Raw genomic sequence first — 16,836 nt, 5'->3', positions numbered from 1 at the left:
TATGTTTCCTTCTATTTTTTTTTTAACTAGAGAAAAAAATTTTTTTGTTTAAATTTAAGAAAACTTTCAAGAATCAGAAACAGATCTTATTTTCTCATTCACACAGAGTTAACCATTATCTAATATCGGTAATATTTCTCTACAAGTCATTCCTTGACTAGTGGGCTCTGTTGTATGAGTCATGCGTGACTCAGCGATTATTCTGGATTTTTAAATGAGTTTAAAAATTTATTTAAGTGAGTTTCAGAAACATTATTAGTCATTCTGAGATGCAGCTTGCACATTTCCAGTTATGATTAATTAAAAATAAGAACAGAACAGATATATACTTGGTAACTTTCTGCATTTTCAAAGGACTTTGGCATAATTATCTAATTTTATTTCATAAAGCATATAACTCATCAGCTGTAAAAAATGGTACCTTGGTTTAGAGATCCCTTTTAGGACATACTGGAATAAGATATTTTGGAAAAAAAGAATTAGTTTATGAATGAAAAAAGTGAATGAACTTATGGAAAAATGGATTACAGAATAAACTGAAGCAGTTTCAGATGTGCTTCCATCTGAAGCGGTTTCCCTTTGGGCCTTGGGTACATTTGGGAAATTCTGTACCCCTGCCCATGTTTGAGATTCTCTGCTTCTGAACTACATCATTTCTTACTTTTAGTTCACTTTCATTGGGGTAAAGTACATTTTCGGCTAGTCTCTTGAGAAAGAAGGACGATGATGAAGAATGCTATTGCACTCTAAAATTGCATATTTGAACAACATTCAAAACCTTACAACTTAGCTAACCGCCCCGCCCCACCTTATTAAAACATGTTAAAGAGGAAAGAAAGAGGAAAGAGGGATGAGCCTAGGTTTCATCTCTTGACTGCTGATATAATAACTCTTTAAAGGGTTGTCTTTATTTTTGTGGGATAATGGTATATGTTCCAAAAGTTTATTTGCAAGTTTCTTGATTAGGATCTGGAATATATTTTCTCATAGAAGCAAAGTTACAGATGATGGTTGGATTCCCTTTAAGCCAGTTGCTACAGAGGCCCATCGTGGGTTTTGATGAACACGCAGGACTTTGAATCAGAATACTGACAGTAGTGTGTACTTTTAGTCTTCTTTCTAATATAATCACATTGGTAAGTTTATAGTATTATGTGTTTTTGTATTATCATGAATGCGAGTGTTATTGATTGCTTAGCCAAATATTATACTATCATCATTTTTCCTTTACCACAACTCTTTGTTTTCACTGGGGTGAATTACAGTTTACTTCTTTCGTTTGCTTATCTCTCTGTGAGCTAATTATTAAATTAACCCTACACTCAATCAATAGTCTGAATCTCTTAATACATTCAGACCCACCAGATATTCTTACAAGGCTCATCCTTTTGAAGATTGTCTCCCAGATCTTCAGATGTGCTTCCATCTGAAACGGTTTCCCTTTGGGTCATGGGTACATTTGGGAACTCTGTTCCCCTGCCCATCTTTGAGATCCTCTGTTTCTGAACTACATTGTTTCTTACTTTTAGTTTACTTTCATTGTGGTAGAGTACATTCTCGGATAGTCTTTTGAGACAGAAGGACGAAAATGAAGAATGCTATGTTTTTTGAATGTCTTAGTACATCATCACACGTTCTCCATAGTCTGACTGGATAGGAGATTTTAGATTTCTTTCCCTCAGAACTTCAAAAGCACCATTCCATTTTCTTCTACATTATAGCTTTTCTGTTGAGAAGTTCGAGTCACTCAGAATCCTTCGTCCTTTTTTCGTAGCTATATTTGTTTTCTACTGCTGTATACTAAATTACCACAAATTTTAGAGACTAAAACAATGTCTATAATTATCTCATAGTTCTGTAAGTGAGAGGTCAAAATGCTTTTGGCTGGACTCTCTGCTTTTAAGGAGACACACGCCAACACCAGCATGTCAGCCAGGCTGGGCCCTCAAATGGAGGCTTTGGAGAAGAATCTACTTCCAAGCTCTTTTAGAATTTTTGGCTAAATTTGACTTTCACTTGTAGGATTCAGGCTCCCATCTTCTTGCTAGAGCTCATCTGGGGGCAGCTCACATTGCTTGTCAAGTGGTCTCTTCTATCATCAGTGAGCAATGAATGGTGTCTTGAATCTTTCTGGTGCTTTCCATTCTGACTTTCCCTTCTGCTGCTGGCCAGAGAAAATTCTCTGCTTTTAAAGGGCTGATGGGATTCGATTACCCATTTGGATAATCTCCATATCTTAAAAATCTGTGATTTGGAATTTTAATTGCATTAACAAAATTTCTTTATAGCAGTACCTAGATTAGTATTCAATTGAATAACCTGATGATGGAAATCTTGGGGGGCCCATCTTTAGAATTCTGCCTACCACAGTAACTCTGTACTTCGGAGTGAATGAATTCTAGAGTTGTCTAAATGAGTATGTATCAGGTAGGGTACTTAGTAATGGAAGTCAACTCTGATACGTTTAAACAGAAAACAAACTTGTAAAGACATCAGACAGCTTTCCGAGTCACCAAGGGAGATGATACTGGCCCCAGGAAATGGAGAGAAACAGGCTATAGCTGGAAGAATGGCACCAACTTGACCCTACAAGGGTATTTGCACCACTGAGCACTGGGTGATGTGGCTTGTCCCTGAATCACTCATGGGACACCAAATCCTGCCCCTTCTGCCTCCGGAAACTGGATCTTTCAGCTGCTGCTATCATGTCCAAGAAGAAGTCTTCCCTGTCCCTGCTCCATCGCCCAGTAGCTTTTGACTGAAAATCCTAGCGGCTCTGCTTGATTGGCTGAGTAGAGGACAAATCCCTGTCCCTAGATGAGGTGCATGAAGGTTAACTGTAGGGTAAGAAATGTGAGAATCTGATATTTTCAGCCTCTGTAGTGAGAATTATTCTATTGTTTCCACGAAGACTCTCAAATAGGTCTTTTTCCCAACACAGGACGGGTTCTAGATTCTGGGCAGTAACCGAAATGAAACAAAACAGCACTGATATCCATAATGGGCTATGAGTGAACAATGCTTATTAAGAATCTAATTGAATTGATCAAGCAAGAAGCAAACTGAATATTTGTACTTTTAATATTCCCTGATGACAACATTTAAATTGCCCCAGTTTTAATCTTTTTTTTTTCTTAAAGTTTAATTCCTATATGGGGTCTCACATCATGTTCTGAGATATCTGGGCTACTTCCTTTCTCTTTTGGATTCTGAAAAAATGATTAGGAGACAGTGAGGGCCTGAGAAGCTGACAGCTGCTCTGGAGGGTTGGGAAGGTCCTCTCTACCCCTCCCCCTCAGCTCAGTTACAGTAATATCACAGTGCCCTCAATGCCATCTTGCTTATTTTTTGAGACAATTTTAAACTTACAAAAAAGTTTCAAAAATAGTACAGAGTTCCAGTAGGCTCTTTTACATTCTTCCTAAGTTTGTATTTTATGTAACCATAGAACATTTACCAAAACTAAAAAAATTAATTTTGGCACAATACTATTAATTAGAGAATTTACTTGTATTTCACCAGTTTTTCCAATGTTCTATATTTGTTTTAGATACCACCTTGTGTTTAGGAATGCCATCATTTAAATTTTTATTCTGTTTTATTATTCCCGATACTCTACACACAGAAACTTTACAATTCTTACCTGGGCCAGTCATGCTAGATGCTTAGTTGGAATTAATGTGTGAGGTCAGTTTTCCAGCACAACAATTACAGCCCGGAAGTGAAGGGCTTATATAAAACTTGGAATATACCACAGGGAGCATAAATAAGTGTAGGGTACTCCCCCCCTCAAATAAATGTAGGGTACCCTGGGTGGGTCTCTTTTTCTTTATTGTATTACATAATCATGGAATATTAGAGTTGGGAAGGATCTGAGAAATCATCTTACCCCATCCTCATTTTGCAAAGGAACCGAGATCAAGAAAATTAGGTGATGTGCCTTTAAGGAACAAGGCTTCATCTGGAACTCGGGTCTTTAATCTGCTGGCTGTTCCACTACAACAGGAGTTCTCAGTGTGGTCCAGGGGCTCCCAGGAGCCCCCAGACCCTTTGAGGAGACTATGAAGTCAAAGTTATTTCCATCCTCAGATGTTATTTGTTTTTTTCACACTCATTCTCTCACAACGTACAGTGGAGTTGCCCAGAGGCTGCATGGCATACGGTACAGCAACGGAATGAATGCAAAAGCCAAGATGAGTTTCTAGTGATTTTTGACTTCTAGATATTAAAAAGATTTGCAAAAATGTAAAATGGTGTCAAGTTTCTGTTACATGTTTATGCTTTGGAGAATAAAATATATTATTTATCTTAACATATACTAGGTTCATTATTATTCTATTTTTAAATATGGTAAATGCTGATTGACATATTTACATAAATGAAAGGTCATGGAATTTCTAATCATTTCTGAGCACTGTCCCAGTATATGAGCACTCTCCCATTAGTAAGAGAAGAAAACATGGATAACACCAACTAGCAAAGTTATTAAATTAATGGTGTCATAACAGTGTATTCTGTGACACTCCCCTTGTTTTTTTAAATAGAGCTCTGGCTGTTTTGGGGTAATTTTTAACTCATTACATGTGACTGCAAGCTCCTTATGCGCTTTGGGACTCAGATTTCATGCTCCTCCTACATTCATGATTCACTTGATTTAACTTTATAGAGTTTGGCTAAATATATGAATAATAATTGAGAATGCTGTATTAAAATGATTTTGAACTAGTTTTTTACGTTATCAACTGTATGTAGTTGTCAGGTCCTTTTTTCAGGGAGTAGCATTGTTTTGTACTTATTACTTAATGGAATTTGTAGAAGGGTCAGATGATAGGAGAAATTCCCTTTCCAGAACACATGAAAAAGCAACAACAAAAATCCCCCATTCCCTTCCTGTGTGTGTTTTAAGACTTATTTATTTATTTGAGGAAGAGAGAAGAGAGAGAGAGGGGGAGGAAGAGAGAGAGAGAGTATAAGCCAGGGAAGGGGCAGAGGGAGAGGGAGGGAGAGATCTTCAAGCAGACTCGGGCTGAGTGTAGATGTGGACACAGTGTGGGGCCCAATCCCAGGACTCTAAGATCATGAACTGAGCCAAAATCAAGAGTTAGCTGCCTAACTGACTGAGCCCCCCAGAAGCCCCCCACCCCATGTGTGTTTCTGCTTATTCATGAAATCACTGATCCCCTACTCAGCCCTCCCAAAGTATTTTTTTAATGATAGACTTAAAATCTCAATCCTGTAAACAGAGCTCCTGTTTCCTTAGAAAATGTGCTGTTTCTGGGCAGAACTGGGGAGAGGAGACGTTTGGGTAGGTGGAGGGAATTACCAGAAGCTGTTGTGATCAGGAGTTCCAGAACTACTGAGAGAACCCAAATATTACTCTTCACAATGTTTGGTCACACTCTCCGCAACTGAGGGTGTCAATGGCAGGTTCTCTGCTTGTCCGTCACAACTGGGTACATGTGAACGAGGAGCAAACCCAACCAGCTTCTAGAATGAGCACAAATCTGGAGAAAGAAAAAGTGGGAGTATCCTTCTGTCCCTGTTGTCAAGGCCTCCCGCTGACCCAAAACTATGATTTTTGTCTGAGGGGAGATGTGTAGAAAGAAAAATTCTCTCCTTCGTATTCATTTATTATTCTCACAAATCAGTTAGGCCCTTAGTCACTTTGGACATGTTTTATCCTATTTCTTTAACAGTCAGTGCTGGGAACTTTGGGTTCTCATGCATTATTTTGTAACATATAATACATATAAACATGAAATAAAACCAGAATTTTTGTGGTTTCATTTTCTCCCGCTTTTCTTCTTCAGTGAAAGAATGGGTTTAATCTTGTACTCAATTTGCATCCTTTTCTCTTCCAGTCCTGCTAAATAATTCATCAGAAGGCAGTAACTTAGTGGTAAACAGCCCACTGTTTCCCCTTGGTGGTACTTAGTAAACTTGAGCTGCTGCAATCTGTTCTCATACAATGAATCCCATCATTCCGTTAATCATTTTAGCCACTGTCCTCTTGATCCACTCAATTAGATTACCTCTTTTTGGCAAGAGAAGTGCTCGCGTTGAACAGTCTTCCCATATGTAGTCTCAGAAGACAGGCAGCGGAAAGACTTGAATCGTGGATTCATGGCTCAGGGTCTGTAGTCATTTGCCTGATGCAGTCCCTGAATATAGTAGGTATTGAACAAGTGCTTGTGAATGAGAAGTGTTGAATATGGACTTAGAACAATTCACTGTTTCTTCCCATCTATCTCTTCAACCCTTTCTTAACATTTGGTTTCTGGGACACTGATTTTTACAACAGTAAGACCTTTAATGTATCTCATGCTAATATCACAGATTTGGCTATATACCATTTTTCCAAGCACAACAAGTGATCATGGTAGCTGCCTACGGAGTTGCCTGTGATGGCAGCTCTTCACCACGCAGGTGCTGGGCTGTATCAAATAAGGGGGTGAATAAATGGACGTGCAAAACCCTGAGAATTTCCTAACGTGACTTTAAATATATACACATGAACATGTGTGAGTGAAATAGGGGATACCAGCAGAGTTTCCTTTAACCTCTGTGGCTCCTGATAGGCTTGCATAATTGCAAAGGGACAAAGGTAATTAGAGTTTCCTCAGTTTATATATATGCATATATTTATGCTTTCTTGGGTTCTGTGTTCTTTTAAGCTTGAGTGCCTTCCCATCTTGCCTTTGTGGTTAAGAGTGTGGATTTTGCGGTCAGGCTATTAGAGTTCAGATCCTGGCCATGCCACCTAAGCTGCGGGGCTTCAGCAAGATACGTGAGATTTCTGTGCCTCAGTTACTTCATCTGTAAAATGGGAGTAATAATAGTACCTCATTAATTTTGGGGAGATCAAATGAGTTAGTATCTGTGAAGCACTTAGACGTTCACCTGTACACACAGAGAACTATGTAAGGGTACTTATTTTATCTCTTATAATATTGCAACAGTGTTAAACATTTGTAAAATTCCTAAAGGTTTTGTCATAATTACAAGCTTTTACAACTAGAGTAGAGGAAGCATGTGGATACTCCAGCTTCGTCTAGATCACAGTTCCAAAGTAAAGAGATTGAAACCCACTATCTAGGCAAAAAGGCTTTCATTGAAGAAGCTCAATTAGTGGGCCAATGAAAAAGGTATCCTTGGAAGGTTTTTTTTTTTAATTTTTTTTTCTAAAGTATATTTGCCTAATTAAAGACATATTACTTTAAAATGTATGATGCTATCGGAAATTTGTTTGTGATAATAGCATAAAATACACCCATGGACTCGAGATATATACCATTTAGATTATCACCTACCATCTTTCATAACAGCCAGCACACAATGGAAGTCAAATTTTTAAACGAGATTGTGTCCTATTAGAGTCTAATATCTTTATTTTAAAAAATATTTTGTACATAGATTACAATTCTAATTTGTAGAAAAAAATTATTCATAAGTCATCTAGATTTAACTAGAAGGTACAGCTTATCCTTAATTCTGTCTACTATCTAGGAGGCAATGTGGTGGGAATGTTGCATTCAGTTTGTGAATCGTCCTTAACTGAACACCGCTATAATGATTCTCAATAAACCTGAAATAATATACGTTATTTTCTAAAGTAGCAACCTGGTCAGAGAACACTCAAGTGTTTGGCATGTAAATTTTATGAAGGGCTTTGACTTTACCTAAAACATAATCATAATCATGAATACAAATTGTCACTTCTGGGGAAGATGTCTGACAACGGATGTTTTTCCTTTATCTAATGGAAATGAAGCACTCATGATAACTTCAGTAGTTACAGTGAAAGACTGGAGAATGGAGGTTCTCACTTGAGACTAAGTCATCGTAAAATTTTGATTTAGAAAAGCATAAGAGACGGTTTTTTGGTGATATATACTTAATTCTCATAACAGAAGTGTGGTATTTTTTTTCCGTAGGTAGTAAATTCAGTGTTTCTCATACCCCATTCATTCATTCAACAAAAGTATATTGATCTCTTATTATGAAATAGGCAGTGTTCCAGGTGCTCGAGTTACAAAATAGAATCGAAACCCTCTAGAATTCACAGCTTAGGTGGGAGATATAAAGTCAGGCAAAATATTCCATGATATGATAAACACTCTATAAAGTTATGCAAAAAGATAAAGTGACTAACTGGACATAAAGAAATTACATAAGACCTCTTAACCCCCCTCCCCCACCAAAGAAAAAGAAAGAAAGAAAGAAAAAAATCAAGTAAACACAATTGCAAGAACTGCTTTTTGAAGAGAGAATATTAGCAATTCATCTCCCCCAACACACTAATTTTCAGTTTATTAAAGACACATATGCCATGGTTTAAAGAGTCAAACAGTTCCTCATCCCACTTCTGTGGGATGTCAAGATGTCAAGTCCCAATTTCTTTTGCTAGATCTTTTTGTTTTAACTCAGTATCTCTAAAAATTGCACTTATCTTACTATTTACTCATCTTTAATTTTTTGGCATTAACTATGGACTTCTCACATTGGATAAACGAGCATTTAGCTCTCTTTCCTTGATCCTCCCTAAATATACATGCACACTTCCAATTCCACAGTTGTTGTAATAAAACACTGAAATGTTATTAGGATCAATATTTAGTATTTACATTACCATGAATATGTAAAGCTGTCCACAGTTGAGCCATGTGGTATTATTACAACATTATTTTTTCTGGCCCATATCATTTTTTCTTTTCTGTGAGGTTATTAATTGTCTCCCCCCCCGGTTGCTTATGTGTAAGGATTCTATGTATACATTAAAAATTCAGTTTAAATTATTCCCCATTCAGACACAAGAGGTTTTTAATGAATTTGTCCTTTTTGAAAATTATTTCTTGAGCCTTTGTTGTGAAGATATCTGACAGTACTTTACTCTTGGTATTCAGGTGTCATTCTGAGATTTTACTTTATCAGTTTCCCTTTATTCTCCCCCATGCTGGATCTGCTGTTACTTGGAGTTCGAGTTTTCTTCCGTATTGGTTTCCTGTTTTGGAAAATCATATGCATCATTAGTTTTCCGAGAAAGGGTATATGAGTGGTATGTGAAACATATCTCTATTTTGCTCATTCAATCAATAGTTTTGACTCAGTATAGGACTATGGGTTAGGTATTTTTCCACAGAATTTTGAAGTCTTGTCTTCATTGTTTCCCAGCTTCCAGTGCTGCTATTAAGAAGTCTGGGGTGTCTTGTATGAAGAAATACATTGTATGTGTTAGAGTTTTGAAATTTTATAACGAGCCTTGATCTGTATGAATTTTAATCCATTTAGCTAATTTTCCAGTGTACCCTTTCATTCTGGAAACTCATACCCTTCAATTCTGGGAAATGATTATTTTTGAAGATACCTTCCCCTCTATTTTTCTCTATTTCCTTTTTCTGAAACTCTTATTATTCATATGTCAAACCTCCTAGAGTGGTCATTTCTTCTTCTTTTTTTAGTCCCTTTGTTCTTATTCTTTCATTTCCTTGCTTTTTTTTTTTCTTTCTGAAAAGTTCTACAATGCACTTTGCATTGTTTCTTGACTTTTTTCATTGATTACTTAGGATTAGCTTTTGGAGGTTTGTTAAAAGTTTGTTACAATTTGTCCATGTGCTTTCTACCACTCATATCTTTTTTCTGTTGTCCCCATTTCTATTTTCTTTTTCGCTTATGACCTTTGGTTAGATTTTCTTTTTCTTTTTGAACAAACAAAAGTAAATGCAAGTATTACATCTGATATCTCTCTCCAAAGGGTCTCATCCACTTTTTAAAGAAAAGTTTATAAAGATAAAGATAAAAAGTTATAAAGTTATCTTTATCTTAAACAATCAAGTAAAAATTATCTTAAACAATCAAGTAAAAAATTGGTTGGTTAACCAGGAAAGTCAGCTGAAGTAAAGTATCCTAAAAAGGAGTACTTATTTAAAGACATTCTTTTAACCTAAGTCATGCAATTATACACTTATCAACCAATCTATTGCTTCTGGATCAATACTTTGTTTTGGATCAATACATTCATTGATTTGAATCTCATATTGTCTCTCATATAAACTGTTATAATAGTGCATCATGTAAGAATAATATAAGATTTTTTTAATTTAGTGATTAAGATCTTAAGACAAACCAAAAGAAAATTCTTTAATAAATTATCTTATAATTTATCTTATAGAATACTTTAATAAATTATCTTAACTTTTTACAGGCATATTACTTAAACAGAATTTTTATTAGACATGTACTGCTATTTACTGAATTTTTCATGAATGGGATTTGTACCCTTGGGAAGGAGACTCCAGAAAGCTCTATGTGAGGGCACACTGAAAAGACTGCTATTTTACCAGACACTGAATCTGCTGGTGTCTTGATCTTGGACTTCCTAGCCTCTTGAACTGTAAGAAATATATTTCTATCATTTATAAACTACCTAGTCAATGGTATTTTTGTTAAAACATAGAAAACTAATAAGACATACAATTTTCAAGTCCTTCTAAAGCATTCGTCTTAGTTTTGAAGCAATGTGAAGCATCTTCCTTTGAGTAAGTTTTAATTAAACTGCGCATTTGCAATAACTAGTGCAATTTGGGTAAGTAATTTTGAAAATAACTACAATTAATTTTAGTAAATATAAAATTAGACTGGTGGAAGAAATCGTGGAGGGGACTTGTTCAAGTAGCTTATCTTGAGGTTTTGAGTGAGGAATGTCTAAAAACTATTTGACTGGATGGGACTGGGTGGGAGACAAACCATAAGTGACTCTTAATCTTACAAAACAAACTGAGGGTTGCTGGGGGAAGGGGGTTTGGGAGAAGGGGGGTGGGGTTATGGACATTGGGGAGTGTATGTGCTTTGGTGAGTCCTGTGAAGTGTGTAAACCTGGCGATTCACAGACCTGTACCCCTGGGGATAAAAATAGATGTTTGTAAAAAATAAAAAATTAAAAAAAAAAAAACTATTTGACTGGGAGAGTGGAGATGATGTGGTAGAAGTCTAGTGAGTACAACAGAATTGGATAGATGCTCAATGAATAAGTTGTCACCAGAAATTAGAATCTCTGAATTGAGATCTCACTGACTTATGGTGTGCAGCTCATGCCATTATTGTGCAGATAAAACTGCTCTGCATGTGACATGAAAACTCTTACAAATGAATAATAAAGGAGTTCTAACAACTTAGTTAGACTTAGCTATTGATCTGCCTTATTTTTCAGAAATGTACCAACTCCCTGTTTTATGATACAACAAAATTTTAATTTTATCTTGCTTATTAGAAGGGGAATTAGAATGGGAATTATGAATTAAGGAGGTTAAAGAAAGAGGGTATGGTTATGGGTAAAGACGGTATGTAGGGTGTTGTATTTTATATAAATAATATTGATTACCTGAAAACTTCAGCTATATACTTTTTTTACTTTGTCCTGATTTATTGAACTTTTTAAAGAAAATCAACATTTAGATTTGGATGAAATTACAAAAAATCAACTGAAAGTAATTAAACAGGTCCAATTTGATTTTTTAATTTTTAAGAGAGAAACAAAAAGCTTTTTAGATACTAAGTTTTGTAATTAAGAACAAAGAACAAAATTTCTCAGAAGTATAGCAGTACTGTAAACAGTGTGTTTAATTCTGTATTATGGTTTGATTAGAGGTAGACACAGAGGGTGAACTGAGAAGATACTGAAATTTGTAAGGTAAAAAAGAGACCCAAAGATGGAGACGGGGGAAAGATGAGCAAAGATACAAAGGAAAGAGTGGAGTTGATTACAACAAACAAAAATAATAACTATGCAACTGTGGAAATAGAACAAGAGAATCAGGCCTGGCTGATGGGCTGGAGTGCTAAGCTGGGCAAAGTCCAGGGTGGACGTGATCAGCTATGGAGAGTGTACACTCATACATGGAAAATACTTAGAGAGGATTTGATTTTATTTAGAAAAACCCTCTACCCTCCCCCACCAATTCCAAGTGACAATTGAAGGCAGCAGAAGCATAATTTCAAATTTTCTTTTAGAAAGCATTCCCTGTTCCTTCCAACTGAGTTGAGGTTGTTCCTGGGACCACGTGGGGCAACCTGTAGATGGTTCTATGATCCTGGTGGCCAGCTGGGAGGGCCTGGGTTTTGTCAGAGACTAATATTTGTAGAATTAGAAAGGCTAAAGAGAGATGGCTGTGATTATGTAACGAAGGACCAGAATTAATTTAGAGGCAAGAAGGAACCCTAGGAAAAAAAAAGGAAAAGAAAAATGCGAATTACAAATGAGCGGATCTTTGCCATTGGTACAAATCTGGGTCACTGACAGTTGTATTTTTCCATTTGTGTTTTGTCTGTGGACCGTGATTGCATAGTTGTCTAATAAATGTGTCATCATCTAAGTCTAACAATAGATTCATTCTAGAATACAATTGTTACATAACAAAATGCAGTATGTTGGAGAAAAAGTCAAAATCAACACAGTTTTAAGCATTGTAATGTCCTTTGTTTGTAGGGATTCAGGCATAAATGAGCATTTGTCATTTGACTCTTCTAGTGCATTTCCAGCATACTGTGCCTTGGGCGTGACACATCAGAGTCCAGTGTTTATCTTTTATTACGTGCCAGACCCCTCTGGAAAGAGCCTCCATGGAATTCATCATCCGCAGTGTTTGGTTCAGGTATACATATAAATACATGTTGAATGCATTTGTTGGGGATATTGTGGTTTCCAAAGTCGACTTAAATAAAAAAGTGTGAGATGAATGATGAAGGGGACCTTCTGCAGGAGGTATGAAGTTAATAGTTAAAATGTTATTTACCAAAATACTGACAGCAAAGCTTTTTATTATTCTGTGTCAACTATTTGAGTGCCAGTATGAATAAGGACAGCATGATTATACTTGCTTTATGTCTGCTTTGGAGAAGTTTGCGAAGAAACTCTACTAAGCATTGAGTTTATAAATATAATAAAAGTGAAATCCAGAATTTGCGTTAGAACAGCTCACTTAGTTTGAAAGACCATTGAAAATAACTTCATTAGGCACTGGGTTTCAGAAGCATAAGGATGCTATAAAATTCTTTTATGCCTATTTTGGTTGTTATCAAGAGCATGATCTTTGTTTTTCTCAAAGCTTTTGTCTCACTGTATTAAAAATGGTTTGAGGTTAAGTGGCTAAAGGTGAGAACCCATTTTCAAATTATAATTGAAACTCACGGCATTTTAAATAGTGATAGCCTCTCATCTGCTCTTGAATATATTAAAACACTCAGTTGTCAACATGTAGCATTTCTTCCTAGTTTTAATGTGTATGTACCCAACATCTACTCTTATATTTCTGGCAGATCATTCTGCAAGACTGAAATGCAGACTGTGAGGCACGCTGTGGTCAAATCTGGGAGGATGTGGGTTTTCTTTAGATGAAATTAAGAAAATAAAATACAAGAAGCAAAACTATTATGTGCAAAGCACAGTGGTAGACCAACACCCTGTGTTTAAAATAGTGGCAGAAAGAGAACAGACCTGATCCCTACCCCTCCATCTAGTGGAGAAGACATCTAGAAGATTAAGGAAGAATGGGTCACTGCTATGTATAATGAGTATGGGCAGCAGGCTTTGAGATGGAGACAACAGATGTACTTTCCATAAGGAAACTGGGTAACAGTAGGTAAAGAAGGGACTCACTGGGAATAGCTGTGGCTCAGCAAGCAGTGTCCTGTCATTGTCAGAGGTATCAAATGACAGACGTGTTTGTTTCATAGAACGAATTTATCTGAAAGTAAATTTGTAGCTTCAAATGATGGCTTAGAGAAAGTAACTAGTATGTACATTAGTACTTTTTTTTTTTTTTTTAGATTTTATTTCTTTATTTGACAGAGATCACAAGTAGGCTGAGAGGCAGGCAGAGAGAGAGGAAGGGAAGCAGACTCCCCACTGAGCAGAGAGCCGGATGCGGGGCTCAATCCCAGGACCCTGGGATCATGACCTGAGCTGAAGGCAGAGTCTTAACCCACTGAGCACCCAGGTGCCCCTGTACATTAGTACCGTCTTGAGATACTGGTGTCTAACTATTCAAAGTCTTCTTGGTCTAGGTTTTACTACTGGTGAGCCTATGTCAAAATTGTGTTTCCTATCTCCACCTCCTATAGTTTTAGCCAAGGATTCCAGGTGACCCAGATTTTGTGAAAATCTTTAAGAGTCACAATCTCCCAAGACCAGTCTAGACCAATGTTGATGGGAGAGTAGAAAAACTAGCAGTATGATTTGAAAGGACACAATTTTCACAGCAAGAGACAAACCCTGTCTCTTGGGAAGAAGTTCCTTGATAACTGGGATGGAACATTATATTTAAGAGATATAATAAAAGTGAGTCTTGATTGACCCAACTCTCCATTGAATAGCCCCTGTGCTGCCCTGTGTAGGGTTGTATTCTCAGGAAGGGAAAGACTATGGGAGGTGGGAGGGAGGTGGTGTGTGACATTCCATTTCTAGTTAACTAATATCTGGAAAGGATAATGGTTTTGTTCCATGCCAGATGCTCTGGTAACGTGAGCAGCAGCAGCATGAGGTTAACTGCAAAAAACGCAGCAGCTGAGCAAAGGCTTGATGAATCCAAAGGGCAGGTTGTATGGTTGAAAAAATATCCCAGGGTGATTACTCCCCCAACCTGAACAAATTCCTCGGTAGAAGCTTCAGTGAAAATGAATAGTTCCTAGTCTTAGATTTGGCATTTCCCTAAAGAATATTTTACTGAGATTCTCTATTCAAAACAATGTCATAAAGTCATGGATTCAGCCAAATTCTTAGCCGTAGTAAAGAGAAAATAGATCAAAACCACATTCGTATTCCCCAAAGTAGACCCTATGCATGTATGAAGTCGCAAATTGAAGGAAATGGCAGCACATCGTGATAATTAAAATCTATTTATCAGTAAAGCCTTGTGTGTGGTATTGAGCTGACTCTATGTGAGTCACCAAGAGATTTGGGGAAGATCTGTTCTCTGCCCTGGGGCTGGTGCTCGTGCCTCAGTATCTGGGAGGTAGACGCAAAGGAAAACATCTGCACAGGAAGATGCATAGAGGTGATGTTTCCATATTGCAGGAAGAACAGATTCCATCTGGGTGAGACCAGAGGTTCATTCTGCTCTATAGCCTGTATCATCTGTGTGTGTGTACGTGTGTGTGCGCGCGCGCGTACGCATTTGCGCTGTGTTGTTAAGTGCAGCTCTGTGGGAGGCTGGGACTGACTTTCTAGAAGTAGGACTCAAGGCTAGGGTTTTTCCTACCTCAGCTTACCCAAATGGTTCCTGCTTTATGCTTGTCTGTGGAACTCTATAAAGACCTCCTGATTCTATTTTTATATTTTAAATGTGTTTGGTCTCTTAAAATTCAGTTTTGTTTTTAGATTCCAAGGTTTTTATTTTATTTTATTTTATATTTGTTTTTATTTACCTCAAATCTATCTCCCTTTAAGCGCCTCTCTTGATGTTAAAAATTAGGTCTGTGCTTCATTCATGTGCAGTGGTTAAGAGTATTTTCCTTGAAACCAGAATGCCTGTATTTTAGTCTTGGCTCTACTACCTACTGGCTGGGTGAGATGGGACAAATCATTGGATTTCTCTGTGCTTCATTTGGACATTAATAGTACTGACCGCAAGAGATTTTGTGGAGAGATTAAATGAATTAATGTGTGTTCATTGCTTAGAACATAGTGATTAAGTTAGAGTTTCTTGTCATATATACTTCATTATGTTGTGGATACCAGTAATCTCTCCCCTAAGTTTTCATTTTTATAGCCTTGTAGAGTTTTGCACCTTCTTTTACACAGTAGAATTTTATTTGCCTTTCTGTATGGTAATAACTATTCTAGGTGGTGTACATTTATACAAATAAATACATATTGATCCACTTCTAGCCCATTAATGTTTTCCTGGGGACAGTAACTAGAACTATATTTAGTATTCTTAGCCCTAAGCACATCATATTTTTTTTAAAAGATGGAACACCTTCTGCTGTCACATTTAAAATATTCTTTTTGATGAGACCCAATTTCTTTTTTAAAGATTTTTATTTATTTATTTGACAAGAGAGAGAGATCACAAGTAGGCAGAGAGGCAAGCGGGGGTGGGGTGAGAGTAGGCTCCCCACTGAGCAGAACCCAATGCGGGGTTCAGTCCCAGGACCCTGAATTCATGACCTGAGCTGAGGGCAGAGGCTTAACCCACTGAGCCACCCAGGCACCCGTTTTATGGGCCCAATATTTTTATCTGCAGCAGCCTATTAGCTGGTATCTTTGCTGACAGTTCTATAATGTTCTTGGATCTTATTTCATACCATATTATAGAAATCATCACCATAAATATATACTACACGTATATTTAAATTTTTCTACAAATCTTCTCTCACTTTTGAAGCATATTTGTTGCTTTTCTGCCCATCACAAAGTCTTCAAAAAAATACTTTGATCTTATTTACACAGATATTTTTGAGAGAAAACCTTCATTTCTCTGGAAAATACAGAGATCTCTTTTTCAGTAAAAAAGAAAGCCAGTGCTAGCACCAAGTTCAGGTAATAGCCAAATTCTTGATCCTTTATTATTTTAGCTCTGTTTATTATTTAGCTTCATATTGTGAAAATGACATGGTGTTAGATGTTTATAAAGTCATTTTTCCCTCTCTGAAACTATCGGCTAAGTACACTTGTCTCATATGGAATGTTCTGTTGCAGATTTTGCATTGCCTTACTCCCAGAAGCGAGATTTGCTCCAGGCTTGCTGCTGCTGTTGCATATTTTGCCGTCTTGCTGGGAATAGAAGTGAGATTCAGAGCTTTGTTTCTCTATAATTCGTGGGTAGAGGTGGTTATATAGGT

At 36.9% G+C, this 16,836-nt stretch overlaps 1 protein-coding gene across 8 annotated transcripts in view; it reads left to right on the top strand.

The window, feature by feature from the left end:
* The first annotated feature begins 845 nt into the window (after nt 1-845).
* The window catches only part of LGSN (lengsin, lens protein with glutamine synthetase domain), a 41,648-nt gene continuing 25,657 nt past the window's right edge, over nt 846-16,836 (top strand). For 2 of the 8 annotated variants that reach the window (XM_032340355.1, XM_032340357.1), the window contains exons 1-2: nt 846-1,136; nt 12,524-12,647. Coding sequence is in view for 2 of the 8 variants with exons in the window: in XM_032340353.1 (XP_032196244.1) it covers nt 12,465-12,647 (183 nt within the window). In the remaining 6 variants the exon portion in view is untranslated. The other 6 variants (XM_032340363.1, XM_032340360.1, XM_032340356.1 and 3 more) reach the window with 5 other exon arrangements.

This window comes from Mustela erminea, chromosome 4 (genome assembly GCF_009829155.1).
Source record: "Mustela erminea isolate mMusErm1 chromosome 4, mMusErm1.Pri, whole genome shotgun sequence".
Classification (NCBI taxonomy): Eukaryota; Metazoa; Chordata; class Mammalia; order Carnivora; family Mustelidae; genus Mustela; species Mustela erminea.
This window is presented reverse-complemented; position numbering and strand designations above follow the sequence as displayed.